At 40.2% G+C, this 15,277-nt stretch overlaps 1 protein-coding gene and 1 long non-coding RNA gene across 2 annotated transcripts in view; one reads left to right on the top strand and one right to left on the bottom strand.

The window, feature by feature from the left end:
- The window catches only part of LOC110213596 (uncharacterized), a 28,910-nt gene extending 17,333 nt beyond the window's left edge, over nt 1-11,577 (bottom strand). The window contains exon 1 of the long non-coding RNA XR_002326043.2: nt 11,271-11,577. This is a non-coding gene — a long non-coding RNA (uncharacterized LOC110213596). The remainder of the gene's footprint in view (nt 1-11,270) is intronic.
- Nucleotides 1-15,277, top strand: part of EFHC1 (EF-hand domain containing 1) — a 96,344-nt gene that overhangs the window by 57,234 nt on the left and 23,833 nt on the right. Inside the window, exons 6-7 of the mRNA XM_020993970.2 lie at nt 1,552-1,772; nt 10,470-10,610. Of these exons, the coding sequence (XP_020849629.1) occupies nt 1,552-1,772; nt 10,470-10,610 (362 nt within the window). The remainder of the gene's footprint in view (nt 1-1,551; nt 1,773-10,469; nt 10,611-15,277) is intronic.

Here is a 15,277-nt window from a genome sequence, read left to right as displayed (position 1 = left end):
TGGAGACCCATTAGTAAGCCACTGAAATAGTCTAGATGAGGGGTGATGAGGTCCTCAAACAAGGGTAGTGGCTACATGAGTAGAAAAAAGGGGATGGTTGTGAGAGATGATATGGAGATAGAATCAGGATTTGTTCATTGATACATGGAGTGAATCAGTTAAGAATGAATCTTAGATTGCAGAGCTGGGTGAATGGAAGGATGCATGGTACCTTTAACAGAAATAAAGAAGTTCAGAAGAGGGATGGTTTTGGGAGAAAGATAATGAATTATGTTTTGGACATGCTGAGTTTGAGATACTGATAAGCCATCTGACTTGAAATGTCCAATAGGTACTTGGTGACGGAATTCAGGAAAGAGACTTAGAGCTGAACATATAGACTTGGGAGTCATTTACATAGAGATGATAATTAAATCCATGGAAACTGATGGGAGAGTGTAGAGAGAGAAGTGGGCCCAAGCCTGCAGCCTTTGGGGTGGGACACCCAAAGTTAGGGTGCAGGATATAGAAGAATATCCAGCAAAGGAGACTAACATTAGATCGAACAGATGGGAAAAAACTCAAGTATAATAAAAACTGATTGATGAGGGTAGCCAACAATGTTAAACATTGTAGAGGAGGTCAAGAAGGATTAAGACTGAAAAAAGGCAATCAGATCTGGCAATTAAGAGATCACCTGCAACTCTGGAAAGAAAAATTTTATTGCAAAGGGTTGAGAAGTGAGTGAGATGAGAGATGATAAAGGCAAAAAGAAGAAATGTCTGAATATAAATAACTTGGTTCATATGTATATATATATATATATATATATATATATATATATATATATATATATGTCTGTGGCTAGGACAGGATAAAAACTTAGGAGTACCTTTGCTTTTTCTTTTTATTGTAAACGATTGGGATTAAGTGACTTGTCCAAAGTCACACAGGTAGTGAGTGTTATGTGTTTGAGGCTGGATTTGAACTCAGGTCCTCCTGACTCCAGGGCCGATGCTCTATCCATTGCGCCACCTAGCTGCCCCAATACATCTGCCTTTTAATTGAGCCAAATTTTCCTTCTAAACTTATTTCAAATGCTATCTACACAAAGGCTGTCTTCTTTCTTCTCACTGCTAGTGACTTTCTCCTCTTCTTTACATTGCATTTATTTTATAGATATTTATCTATGCACATGTGGGCTCCACCAGTAGATTAGAAATGCCTTGAGGACAGAGATTATTTTATTTTTGTCTTCATATCCCCTGCACCTGGCACAGTGCACTTAATGGTTGTTTGATGATTGATTGAGAATCAGCCCTTTCGGGGGCAGCTAGTGGATAGAGCACCAGCCCTGAATTCAGGAAGACCTGAGTTCAAATCTGGCCTCAGACACTTGACACTTAACTAGCTATGTGACCCTTGGCAAGTCACTTCACCCCACTTCCTTGCCAAAAAGAGAGAGAGAGAGAGGAGAGAGAGAGAGAGAGAGAGAGGAGAGAGAGAGAGAGAAAATCAGTCCTTTCCCTAATTCATCCTTTTGTTTCTCTGTCTCCCCATTTTTAACATTAGAGGACTTCCCTCGGTGTGTCCTGGAAGTTTCTGAACAGGATGTAAAAGAATGGTTCACTGCCAAAGATTTTGCTGTGGGTCAACCTGTTACCATACTTGGACGGACTTTCTTCATCTATGATTGTGACAAATTCACTCGAGAGTTTTACCGGGATAAGTTTGGGCTTCCTGAATTCTCAGCCATTGATGTGAGCAAGAAGCCACCACCTGCTATAAAACAGGTAAGGGCATACCAATCTTGGTGAGATGAGAACAAACCTTTTGATGTAGATATTTTAAAAGGACTTTTAAGATTTTAGGCCACCAGATCCTGTCAAAAACCATCAGCTTAAAAAGATTGAAGTAGGTGGAGCCAAGATGGTAGAATAAAAGCAGTGACTTGCTTGAGCTCTCCCCCAAACTCCTCCAAAGACCTGCAAAAAATGACTAAACAAATTCTAGAGCAGCAGAACCCAAAAAAGACAGAATGAAACAAATTTCCAGCCCAAGACAACCTGGATGGTTTATGTGAAAGGTCTGTTGTGCTGGGCTGGGAGAAGAGCGCAGTTCAGCGTGGACCATGCAGGCAAAGACCAGGCCCCAGGGAACCTGGAGCAGGCCTCACAGGATTGAACTGCTGGCAGCTGTGGCAGTTTCCAGGCTTCTTAACCCACAAACACCAAGGGCAACTAAGAAGGTCAGTAGGAAAAGTCTGTTGGACCTGTGTGAGAGAGAAGCTCAGTACAGTCCCAGCCATGGCGCAGCCCCAGGGCAGCTGCTGCAACAGTGGCTGCTTCAGGAGCTCTCGTCCCACAGACAGTGGGGGAATCGAGTGGCTGATCAGAGGAGGATTGCAGGGATCTCTTTGCTGGCACTAAGGTAGGATTCTCTTGCTTTGCCCATGCTTGGATCCGGGTCACAGTTCTGGGTGGCAGTCCTGGGGTGAGGAGGAGTGCTGGCGTGGTGAAGCTTGTGTCAGCAGTGCAGAGAGAATCCTTCTCACAGTTCTAAGGCAGAAAAGAGTGCTTGTGGTCACCCATAGACCGGAGCACAGGCCAGGAAAGGAGTAAACATCTTCCACTTGATCGTACCACCTTGGAAGAACTGAAAATTTATAGGTCCCTAGAAGTATCTCTGAAAACAGCTGCACAAAACCCCTGAAGCTTGGGTCAGTACACCCTCCACCTTGGAAGCAGAGGCCTACCTTAGCAAGGAGTCAAAAAGTGAAGTAATTGGCTGGGAACATGAGCAAACAGTGGAAAAAAACTCAGACTATAGAATCTCATTTTGGTGGCAAGATCAAAACATACAACCAGAAGAGGACAACAAAGTCAAAGCTCCTACATCCAAAGCCTCCAAGAAAAACAAGAATTGGTTTCATGGCTCAAAAAGGATTTTGAAAAGCAAGTAAGAGAAGTAGAGGAAAAATTGGGAAGAGAAATGAGAATGATGCAAGAAAATCATGGAAAAACAAGTCAACAGCTTGCTAAAGGAGACCCCAGAAATACTGAAGAAAATAATACCTTAAAAAATAGACTAGACCAAATGGCAAAAGAGGTCCAAAAAGCCAATAAGGAGAAGAATGCCTTGAAAAGCAGAATTGGCAAAATGGAAAAGGAGGTCCAAAACCTCACTGAAGAAAATAATTCCTTAAAAATTAGAATGGAGAAAATGGAAGCTAATGACTCTATAAGAAATCAAGAAATTATAAAACAAAACCAAAAGAATGAAAAAATAGAAGACATTGTGAAGTATCTCATTGGAAAAACAACTGACCTGGAAAATAGATCCAGGAGAGAGAATTTTAAAATTAAAGAGCCTAGACTCATCCTTCAAGAAATTATCAAGGAAAACTGCCCTGATATTCTAGAACCAGAGGGTAAAATACAAATTAAAAGAATCCACTAATCACCTCCTGAGAGAGATCCTCAAAGGAAAATTCCTAGGAATGTTATAGCCAAATTTCAGAGTTCCCAGGTCAAGAAGAGAATATTGCAAGCAGCCAGAAAGAAACAAACACAATCAGGATAACACAAGATTTAGCAGCTTCTACATTAAAGGATCAGAGGGCTTGGAATATATTCCAGAGGTCAAAGGAGCTAGGATTAAAAGCAAGAATCACCTACCCAGCAAAACTGAGTATAATCCTTCAGGAGAAAAAAATGGAAATTCAATGAAATATAGGACTTTCAAGCATTCTTGATGAAAAGACCAGAACTGAATAGAAAATTTGACTTTCAAATTCAAGTCTCAAGAGAAGCATGAAAAGGTAAACAGTAAAGAGATATCATAAGGGACTTATTAAAGTTTAACTGTTTACATTCCTACATGGAAAGATATTTGTAACTCATGAGACCTTTCTCAGTACTGGGGTAGTTGCAGGAAATATACGTGTGTGTGTGTGTGTGTGTGTGTGTGTGTGTGTGTGTGTGTGTATACACATATATACATATATATATGTATGTATATGTATATGTATACATATGTATATGTATATATACATTGTGCATATATATATATATATATATATACACATACATAGAGAGAGAGACAGAGACAGAGAGACAGAAGGCACAGGTGTGAGCTGAATATGAAGGGTTGATATCTAAAAAATAAAATTAAGGGGTGAGAGAGGATAGTACTGGGAGACGGAGAAAGGGAGAGGTAGAATGGGGTAAATTATCTCACATAAAAGAGGCAAGAAACAGCTTTTACAGTAGAGGGGAAGAGGGGGGAGGCGAGAGGGAGTGAGTGAATCTTACTCTCATCGGATTTGGCTTAAAGAGGGAATACATACATGCTCAGTTGGATATGGAAATCTTTCTTACCCTACAGGAAAATAGGGAAGAAGGGGATAAGGGAGGGGGGGAGGATAGAAGGGAAGGCAGATTGGGGGAGGGGGTAATCAGAAGCTAACGCTTTTGAGGAGGGACAGGGTCAAAGGAGAGAATAGAATAAACGGGAGGCAGGATAGGATGTATGGAAATATAGTTAGTCTTTCGCAGCATGACTATGCACGTATGACCTATATCAAATTGCTTACCTTCTCAGTGACGGTGAGTGGGGAGGGAGGAAGGGAGAGAATTTGGAATTTAAAGTTAAAGTTGTTTTTATATGCAACTGGGAAATAAGATATATAGGCAATGGGATATAGAAATCTATCCTGCCCTACAGGAAAATAGAAGGAGAAGGGGATAAGAGAAGGGGGGGTGGTGATAGAAGGATGGGTGGATTGGGGGGACAGGTATTCAAAATGCATGCCATCTTGGGGTGGGGGATGGGAGAGATGTGGAGAAAAATTTGGAACTCAGAGTCTTATAGAAGTGAATGTTGAAAACTAAAAATAAATAATTAATTAAAAAAGATTGAAGTAAAAAGAAGTTTATGCATTTAAGATATTGAGGATATGATGGAAAAGAGTATAGCCTTTCATTGGTATACTTTTTTTTTTGTAAGAGGCTACCTGCTCTGTTGTTGTTCATTCCTTTCAGTTGTGTCTGACTCTTGCTGACCCCGTTTGGGGTTTTCTTGGCAGATACTAGAGTGGTTTGTCATTTCCTTCTCCAGCTCATTTTACAGATGAGGAAATTGAGTCAGACAGGGTTAAATGACTTGCCCAGGGTCACACAGCTAGTAAGTGTCTGAGGCTGGATTTGAACTCAGGTTGTCTTGACACCAGGCCTGGTACTTTATCTACTACACCACCTAGTTCAATGATATAATTCACCACAAAAGTTCACGTTGAAATAAAAATTCATGGTACTTTTAATTCCGTGAAAATCAATGGAACAAAATTGGCCCTTTAGCATTCCATCGAGGCCACATACTTTGTAAAGTTTTTAAAATATGGATTTTATGTTTATTGGAATAAGCATATGGTGTGTGTATAAATGTATCTGTATAAATGTTTAAATATGTAAGTATAATATAATGTTATCATGTACATAAATTATCTAAATATATCAAGGCAGCATCATATTATGGAGAAAAAAAGACACTAGACAAATTGTACGTTGTGCACAGACTAGTTACGTAGCCTTGAATAAGTCAACTAAATTTTGTTTCTCTATCTTTAAAACAGGCATGTTGATAGGTACACTCTATCTACTTCAGTGTGCTATTGTGAGGATGGGATTGATCCTTTCCATGAGACTCTTTGAATTCCACTTTATAATTGAAAAGTATTGTTGTTTTTACCACAAAAGTATTTGAAGGGAAATTGCTAATGAAGTATATGCCTGTGTCCAAGAGAGATGAGAATTTTTTAAAGCAGCAAGATCTTTATTGTTATCTTTGTGCCTGCCACAGAGTAGGCACTTAGTAATGCTTGTTGCTTGATCACTTCACTATAGTTTGCTGCCCATCTCCAAGGGCAGTAAAGGCTCTTGAAAGGAATTGGTTGGGGATTTGTGTTAATGCTTTAAAAAAAAATCAGTTTTTCATTGACTGAATTCTTGATTTTAGTAAATGTGCTCATAGTCTAAGAATAGCAACCTTTGGGGAAAAAAAAGAAGAAAGCAGTAGCAGCAAACCAAACCAAAACCCTTTATAACTACTTAGTGACCCCGCAAACAACAGAATGTATAGCAGTTAAGATATCAACGTTTTGTTCACAAGTATGAATTACTTATTCAGGATTATATTGCAAGTTCAAAGTAAAGTTCTGTTTAACGTTCATTATAGAATTACACGATGGATTATGTATACATGCAAGCACATCATGTATTTGAATTAAACAGTATTATTCCAATGAAAATGTCTGTATGACTAGCATTTGAGGAAGAATGGAAAAAGATTGAGAGCAGTGTTCCTCTGAGCAAATGAAAATTTTCCAATTCTACAACCCTTTTCAGAGCTTGTCCTGTCTTCCTCCTACTTTCCCACTTCCCTCTCCCCTTCTTACTCATTTTCTAGGTGTGGGAAGTGAGTAGGAAAGGGGGATGAGGAAGAACTTTTCCAGTTATTTTTTTTTCTCCTCAGGCCTTTCTCATGGTCCTCATTCTAAATTCTTTGTCAGTCTTGTTATGGTAAATTCTCCATGATAAATAATCTTATACAAACACATTTTGTTTCCTGCCGGGGAAAACAGAGCGCCAGGATCAAGTATACCTTGATAATTTAACAATTTTGTCACCCCAACTTTGTCTGCCCTCCTAGTTCAGAATTTTCCAATCCCTGAATTAGACCGGCTTGGAAATGTACAGTGAGGGTTGCAAGGTAGTTCCTGACATATTCTGATCATTCCCTTTAGGAGAACTCACCTCACCAGAACAACATAGCACAGAAAAAAAAAATATTCAAGAGCTGAGTGGAGGAAGGGGGGTGTGAAACCCTTAGATTAAATCTCCCTTCACCTCTGCTCTCCCCCTTACTGGATTCAGAGTAATTCTTTTCATTGGTTAATTCACTAGAGGAAGGAAGCATTTCAGTTGTGTTTTCTAGCTTTTACACTTTTCAAGTGCAAATTCTAGGAAAGTATACAGTATAACAAAATTCTGTGTTAGCAAAAAGTGGGTAGACTATGGAGTTAATCATGATGAGATTTAATGTGTGTGTGAAGTCTACTTAGAAGGATTAATAATAATTAATTGAAAGCGACTTCTACTTCAGAACTCACATTCAAACACTGCATCAAAGTAGTCAAATATGGAAAAACAAGTTGTTTTTTAATCAGATTTAAACCCAGGTTCCCAGACTCCAAATGCAGCACTCTTTCCATAGCACCACACAGATCCTTCATAGATTATCTGCCCAGGTTGTTGGAAGAACATAGAATTTCTGAGTTGAAAGGGATCCTAGTTGGCACACGCTCCAAACTATACCCAAAAAACAGTGATCCCCAGAGCACACTCAACAAATCATTGTCATTCAGTCTTTGCTTGAAGACATCTAGTAAAACAGAGTGGAGGACTCCATCACCTCCCAGGTCACTTTGGGAGAGATCTAATTGCAGTGGAAGCTTATTCTTTCCAAGTTTCTTTTGGTGACTTCCTTCTGTTCTTCTGCCCTTGGCTATCAGTGCACTGCTTGGGCTTTACAGCTGTTATACCTGGTTCTTGCTACGTGACCGGCCCATCTTTTCAATTCATAGAACGGACATTCTTTGAGAGCAGTTATTATTTCATTTTTTGTCTTTAGATCACTGGAGCCTGGCACTATGCCTTGCATATGCAGGCACTTAAAAATGTGTAATGAATCACATAGATTTCCTGCATGATATCGTTTACACCATTTCTCATGCTCAAGTCATAATTGGCAATATGTTTCATCTTGCTTATGCCTACCATATGCCTCCCTGTTGCTTTTTGGGTCATAAGTAATTTTTATTCTTTGGAAATTGGTGTGCTATGATTTGTAACCATATGGATCAACAGAAGAATATGGGTGTTAAAAAGATTTTTTCTTGGTTGGGGAGCAGCTTGGGATTATTGAAAGCCCTCTATAATTACCCCAAACAATCTCACCTACTCTCTCTTTCCTATTTAGTTTTGTGCCTAGCTCATTGTCCATCTGCAGTGCCTCTATGCTGTATGTGTTAATGGACTAACTCAGCAGTCTTCCCATCCAACTCCGTGTCATAGATTGGACAGCAAACAGTCTTAATTCATTTTTTCCCCATGTGAATTTTTTGGCCAATCTCTTTTGAATGTTAATAAATCTCCATGGCTTCCTCTGAGTCTATTAACATCTTAACATTCGTGGGTACTAGTAAAGCACTCAATAACTCACCATTAGTCTACTACATGCAAAGCCCTGGGCTGGGCTCTGAGACTACAGAGACAGATTTTTTTTAAAAAAAAACAACCTTCTCACCCTCAAGGAGTTTACATTCTACACAAATAGATAACGATAAAAGGAAAATTGAAGAGAAAGCCCTAACAGCTGGGCAGAGCAAGGAAGGCTTCATGGAGGAGTTGAAACGTGGAGAAACACAAAGATTCTGAGAGGCAGAAATGAAATACAATCTAGGCATGGGGGATGGTGGGAGACTGAGTATTAAGTATCTCATTTTTCTGGAAAATAGAGTTTCTGGAAGGGAATAGTATAAAATAAGCCTGGACATAGAAAGCTGAGAGGGAGTGAGATTGTGGGAGGCCTTAAATGCAAGATTAAGTGGTTTTTAATTCATTTAATTTTTTATTCATTTAATTAATAAGTCAGGGGAGTAGAGAATGCTTAAGAGGAATGGCTGACCTTATTAAAGTTTCACAGAAACAAGGGAGGTTGGAGAAATGAGAAAAGAATATTGGCTTTAGCTTTGGAGAGTTGATAACCTTAAAACTAAAGTGGTGGGATCACAAGCCAAATTATAAGAAAATGAGAAGCAAAAATGGGTAGTGATGAAGTGGGAGCAATGAGGTCATGTAGCAAGGTAAGTCGGGCTGTCCATCTATTACATACATACACATATGTATGTGTATCTATACACATATATATGTTAAACTTCATTATAATGAAGTCCATACAATTTTTGCCTTAGTAAAATTTTGTCATAATGAATAATATAAATTACATCTCTAACCTGGAAAACCTTGAAATACAGCCCATACCTTTCCTTACAGTGATGAGTTAATAACTAAAAAGAAATAATTATTCTTTATTTCTATGCAATCTGTGCTTCAAAGCTTGGGGCATTTGGTATACCAATGTGTATGCAAGAGGAGGCTCCTAATTGGCAGAGGTAATATATCGTCTGGAACTACATGTGTCTCTCCTCCCAAAAGCTCTCACGAATTCTGCCATTCGTGTAGGCACATAGCATCAGTCAGTCAGTTGACAATCAGTAAACACCATGTGCCGGATGCTGTACTAAACACTAGAGATACAAAAGGAGGCAGGAGACAATCCCTGCTGTCCAGGAGCTTACGTTCTAATGCATCACATGGCATTCTTTCCACCCACAAACACTCCCCTTCTGCACACACAGCAGCATGCAAAGTGCCCCAGACTTGGAAGCCCAGGTTACATTTAGATAGTCTTTTATAATTTACAAAAATGTTAACTGAAGGAAGTAGAGCCGACATTATTCTCTTGATTCTTTTGGAGGCTCAGAGAGGGCTGAGTGATTTGCCCCAGGTTGCAGCAGAAAGTTGTAGAGATTAACCTTGAACTCAGATCTCCTGACTCCTAAATCAAGCGTTCTTTCTACTATAAAATGTTGCACAGTACTATAGAAATGCTTACGAAGCATGTTACCCTTTCCGACCACATGTAGAAATGTAGGAGTTATCTATAAATTGTTTTTTTTTTTCTGGAGCTTTTCAGTGTCATTGATAATATTTATAGTACTTCAGATAGCCAAGCTAGTAATGAGCCTCTCCAAACCTAGACTGGTCCTCAGAGGACAGACGTGGTCACTAGACCCATACGTGAAATTCTTCCAAGTTGGTTGGGGCTGCCGGAGATTGAGATCTATTGGCATAGTCTCAGAGATCACAGGGTCACCTTCACACCATGATGGGGTGTCCGAAGAGGATTTTAATGGAAGTTAGTCGTTCAACAAGCATTTATTAAGTGCTTACTGTATGCCAGGCAGGTCAGCTGAGTGGTGCAGTGGATAGCTAGAGTGCTGGGCCTGGAGTCAGGAAGACTCATCTTTCTGAGTTCAAATCTGGCCTCAGATATTTACTAGCTGTGTGACCCTGGGCAAGTCACTTCATCCTGTTTGCCTCAGTTTCCTCATCTGTAAAGTGATCTGGAGAAGGAAATGGCAAATCGCTTCAGTATCTCTGCCAAGAAAATCCCAAATGGAGTCACAAAGAGTTGGACATGACTGAAAAATGACTGAACAACAATGTGCCAGGCACCATGCTAAGCACTGAGGATATAAAGAAAGGCAAAAACATGATCCTTGTGAAGGAGCTCACATTCTGCTGGAAGCTAGTATTACTGTTTTGTTAAGTCACACTTAGCTGTTGTCACCTCCCACTTTTCTCCAGGAATTACCTCCCTATGACGGTTTTGGATTTGTTGAAGATTCTGCTCAGAATTGCTTTGCCCTGATTCCAAAGACCCTCAAGAAAGATGTTATCAAGATGTTGACAGATGAACACAAGGTGCTTCGATACATGGCTGTGCTGGTGAGTACTGTTTTCATAAAGAGTCCTCGGACCGTGACTGCTCAATATGTGCTTCAGTTGTCAGTGGATTTACGTGTCAAAGTACGACAGACTTAGTGCCTTGCTTTCAGATGGAGCAGGTATTATCGTCATTGCCATTGTACGAGTGAGACGTTTAGGGCTATGAACGTGACTCCCCAAAACTTCATAGTTCGTAGGGCGAGTAGAAGCTAACTCTTCTGCCTTCTGAGGGTTTCTTCCTCTATGCCGTAGCTATCTCTATACTGATCTTTATTGGGGACTGTCTTTCGATGACATACTTGATACTATGCCATTTAAAAATGGATGTTTAAAAATGCCTTTTAAGGAGATCATGGAAGGCTTTCCTGACCTAGATTAAATGGAGTCCTCATTTATATTTCCTCTTGCACTGTACATATTGGAGACATAGATCTAAAAGCAAAGTTGAAATTTGGCTTATTTGAAACAGAAGGCAGTAGAGTCCCTTCTAGAAAAAGTATCCAATGTACAATTTACAATTCTACAGTGGGGTAGAATTATCAGGTCTAGGATCACGATTTATTTCCTCCACCACTGAAAATGCTTAAACACAAATGCCTTAGAAGCATTCACAAACAAACCCAGAAATGTAAAGCAGGAATTCACACACATTATACTTACTCTCTGGCTAGCTTGGACTCAGAGAAGAGCGCAAGGAAGTGCAAAGGTGACCGAGGACTCAGACTCGTCTAGGCCAGCACATGTTCTTGCTCCTCTGTGCTCGTATCTGCCTGCCCTGATGTTGAGTCCAAGGGAGGATAGAGAAATGCCCAGCCTGCCATTGCTGAAAGTTCAAGGTCCAAAAAGCTCTGTGAAGTATAACAAAAGAGCCGGCCTCTTTCTCCTCAGCTTCTCCTATACCTCACCGAGTGGGCCACTCCTGATTCAATCACCAATCATCTTTGACAACCTCCTTCCCCTACTCCCAGTCACAGGGAACAGTAAGGAGTTCGCTGCGTCTTCTTAGCAAAGGGCGTGTAATCCTGGCAGTTCCTTCTGCAGGGATCATCCCTGTTTTACACTGAACTTTGGAGTTCACCCAAATATCTTTTCAGTTAACCATTTAAGATGAAGTCTTGCTCAGTGGGTCACCAGTAAATACTTAAAATCAAAGAACAATGTTAGAATTTGAAGGGATTTGAGACATTATTTAGTTTGGTCTATTTAATTGATTTCATAGATGAAGACACTGAGGCCCAGAGAAATTAAGGCAGAGTCCCTTTGTGTGGATAGGAGTCTGAAAAGGGACCAGGATTGTTGTGAGGATGTGATGAGGCACTTTGTAAACTGTAAAGCATGATGAAGATGTGGAATCATTAAAAAAAAAATTGAAACTGAAAGGACTTAAGAGACAATTTAAATCTAATGCTCTTCCTTTCCCCCCCCCCTTAGGCAATTGGGGTTAAGTGACTTGCCCAGGGTCACACAGCTAGTAAGTGTCAAGTGTTTGGTCTGAGGCCAGATTTGAACTCAGGTCCTCCTGACTTCAGGGCCGGCACTCTATCCACCGCACCACCTATCTGCCCCTAATGCCCTTTAATTTACAGCTGAGATAGCAGGCCTAGAACAGAGAATTGACCTTCTTAAGTTCACAGAGCTCATTAATGTCAGAGTCAAGGCTAGAATCTAGGCTCTTGGCTCCCAGTTCCAGTTTTCTTTGCTGTTTCACCCAGGTGTCATCATCATCATCATCATCAGTATTAGTACTTATGTTGGGGGAGGAGGGGAAGGTAAAAAACGATGGCACTGAAAATGATACACTTACAAGTTCAGCTTCCGTGCTTGACAAGCCTGGAAAAAATCATCCCAAAATTAATTAGCAAAGTGGACAGGGTGCTGAGTAATGACAGAGTTGGTTAACAGAGCAGAATTGATAAATTAAATTTATCTTGACTGCAGGATGGATTCTGTTTATATCTCAATCATCTCACTCATGAGTAAACTGAGAAAATGTCATCCAGAACAATTGGTCGAAGGATCTTGCTCAAAGTTGTTTCCAAAGGCCAGAGCCTACTTGAGCTCAGTACATGCAAAATGATGTTACATGGAGATTTTGTGACAGTATCAATGCTGTTGACATTTTCTCCCCAACAGCCAGTATAATGAGATTGAGTATACTTATTAAGTTTGAAGAATAAGCCAGGGGAAGAAGTCAGAGGCCCACGGACAGGGAAAAGGGGGCAGCAGCATGTGGCTGGCACATTGGAAAATAGGATTAGAATCCAAATAGTCTTGGTAAAATGGGGAAATGATTAGAAATAAATAGAATGAAGTTCAGTAAGGACTAGTACCCTCGAGATACTCTAAGAGGATAAAACAAGTGCATGAATCCAAGATGAGGATAATTACCTATATAATATTAGGGCAGAAAAAGGTCTCGGGTCAGGAGGGGGATTGATAACAAAGTAAATTAGTCATAAAGAGCTGCTATAGTGCAGTAAATGTAGTTCTGAGCTCCCAAACTAATGGGACGTGGAGAACTTAAAGTAGGTCCAGAAGTGAGTCATGTGAGTGATTAAAAGGTTAGTTAAGAAAATTTATGGGGAAAAGTTTAAGGAACTAGAATATTTTTTGCAAGCAAAAACCTCATGATTCCCTTAAAGTATGAAAGAAATTACCATCTAGATCACTAGTCTCCAAACTTCTTTGATCATAGATCCCTATCAGGAAAATTATTTAATGACATACACAAACTAAATGCATATATTGCTGTACTACAATAATTATGTTCACTTGAATTTACACAAAAATAGAAATTCTGAAAAGATGAGATATAAATGAAATGAAATTCTTATAGTCAGTAGAACGCTATTGGGTTTGAGTTAAGGGAGTGACATAGTCAGGTCTAGGGCAGGTAGGTGGTGCAGTGCATGGAGGGCCAGGATGGGAGTCAGGAAGACTCATCTTCCTCAGGTTCAAATTGAGCCTCAGACACTTACTAGCTGTGTGACCCTGGGCAAGTCACTTCACCCTGTTGGCCTCAGTTTCTTCATCTGTAAAATGAGCTGGAGAAAGAAATGGCAAACCACTCCAGTGTGTTTGCCAAGAAAACCCCAAATGGGGTCATGAAGAGTTGGACACAACTGAAATGACTGAACAACAAATAGTTTCAGATCTGTGCCTTTTCGCTTTGGCAGCTATGTGGAGGACAGATTGAATAGGGGAGAGACTTGAGACAGGAAGGCCACAATTAGGATGCTATTATAATAGTCTAGACAAAAGGTGATAGGAGAAGGGTCAGTGCAAGAGCTGATGGAGAGGCAGAAATGACAAGGTTTGGCCATTGATTGAATGTGTGGAGTGAGGGAGGAAGAGTGAGGAGTTGAAGGTGACACCAAAGTTGTGAACCTTGGAAGACTGAAAGAATGATGGCCTTCACAACAGAAATACAAAAGTCTAGAAGAGGGGTGGATTTTTGGAGGAAGATGATGCAATGAAATGAGCAACGCAGATCACAAGCCATGTCTGCTCATTCTGTGAGACTCACTCTCTTCCATCTGAAATGAAAAGGGACGGGATGGGGGCACTTTCATACTGGTTGCTGCCACTGGGCACAGATCCTTACCTCCCAGGGGTGCCTCTCACACCCATCAGGTGATTTGGGGGATAGCCTGGGGGAAGGTTAAGGGAGGAGGTTGGTCCCTAAGGGCGCTTGTTCATCTGATGCAGTGGGGGCTCAAGACTTGGCCAGCTTATAACTGCCCTGAAGAACTACTGCCTGTCCCCAGGTGGGGAGGTGAGGAGCTTACCCAGCAGAAGGAAGAAACCGACAGGGGATAAGGGTAGGGATGGTTATGTTAAAAACAAAAATAGGGAGGGTAGGAAATGACCTATATTGCTAACCTCTAGTTGATCACACATGCCTTGTGTTCCGTCAGTAGCTCTCAGGAAGGCTGCAGCCCACGCTTTTGGAGATCACTGATCAAGATAGGTGACAGTGGCCTTCTCTCCTCTGGCTCCAAAGGCTGATCGAGAGAAAATGTATTTAAGCCACTCCATGAAAGATTTTAGCCAGGTTAAATGAAGCTTCTTATGAAGTATTCTCACCTTTGGAAGGCTTAACCAAGTGACACTGAATGGCCACTCTGAGTGATATAGTTTGGGGGAGGGTAAAGGATTCTACACTGTTTTTTCTTGAGAAGCTCTACAATTTTTTTTTCATTTCTAATGGCTCCTAGTACTTATTTAGTTAAATTCAACAAATGGTTGTTAAGGCTCAAAAATGTTCAACCATTTTACTAAGCAATGGAGGTAAAAAGATGTTTTTTTCTTTTATGAACATTTTAGTAACTTTACTTGCATAATTCAATTACTTTCCAAAAGAGTTGTACTATTTCACAACTCCACCAACAATGTATTAGTATATCTATCTTTCCACAACCCCTCCAACAATGACTGTTGCCATTTTTTGTCATTATTTTTTCCAATTTGCAGGGTGTGAGGTGAAACCTCAGGGTTCTGTTTTTTTTTTAAATAATCAATTTATTTTTAGTTTTAAACATTCACTTCCATAAGATTTTGAGTTTTAAATTTTCTCTCCCTCCCTCTCCTCCTCCCTCCCCAAGATGGCATGCAATCTAATATAGGCTCTACTTATACATTCATATTAAGCATATTTTCACATTAGT

This window comes from Phascolarctos cinereus, unplaced genomic scaffold (assembly GCF_003287225.1).
Source record: "Phascolarctos cinereus isolate Bilbo 61053 unplaced genomic scaffold, phaCin_HiC Scaffold_5;HRSCAF=322, whole genome shotgun sequence".
Taxonomy (NCBI): Eukaryota; Metazoa; Chordata; class Mammalia; order Diprotodontia; family Phascolarctidae; genus Phascolarctos; species Phascolarctos cinereus.
This window is presented reverse-complemented; position numbering and strand designations above follow the sequence as displayed.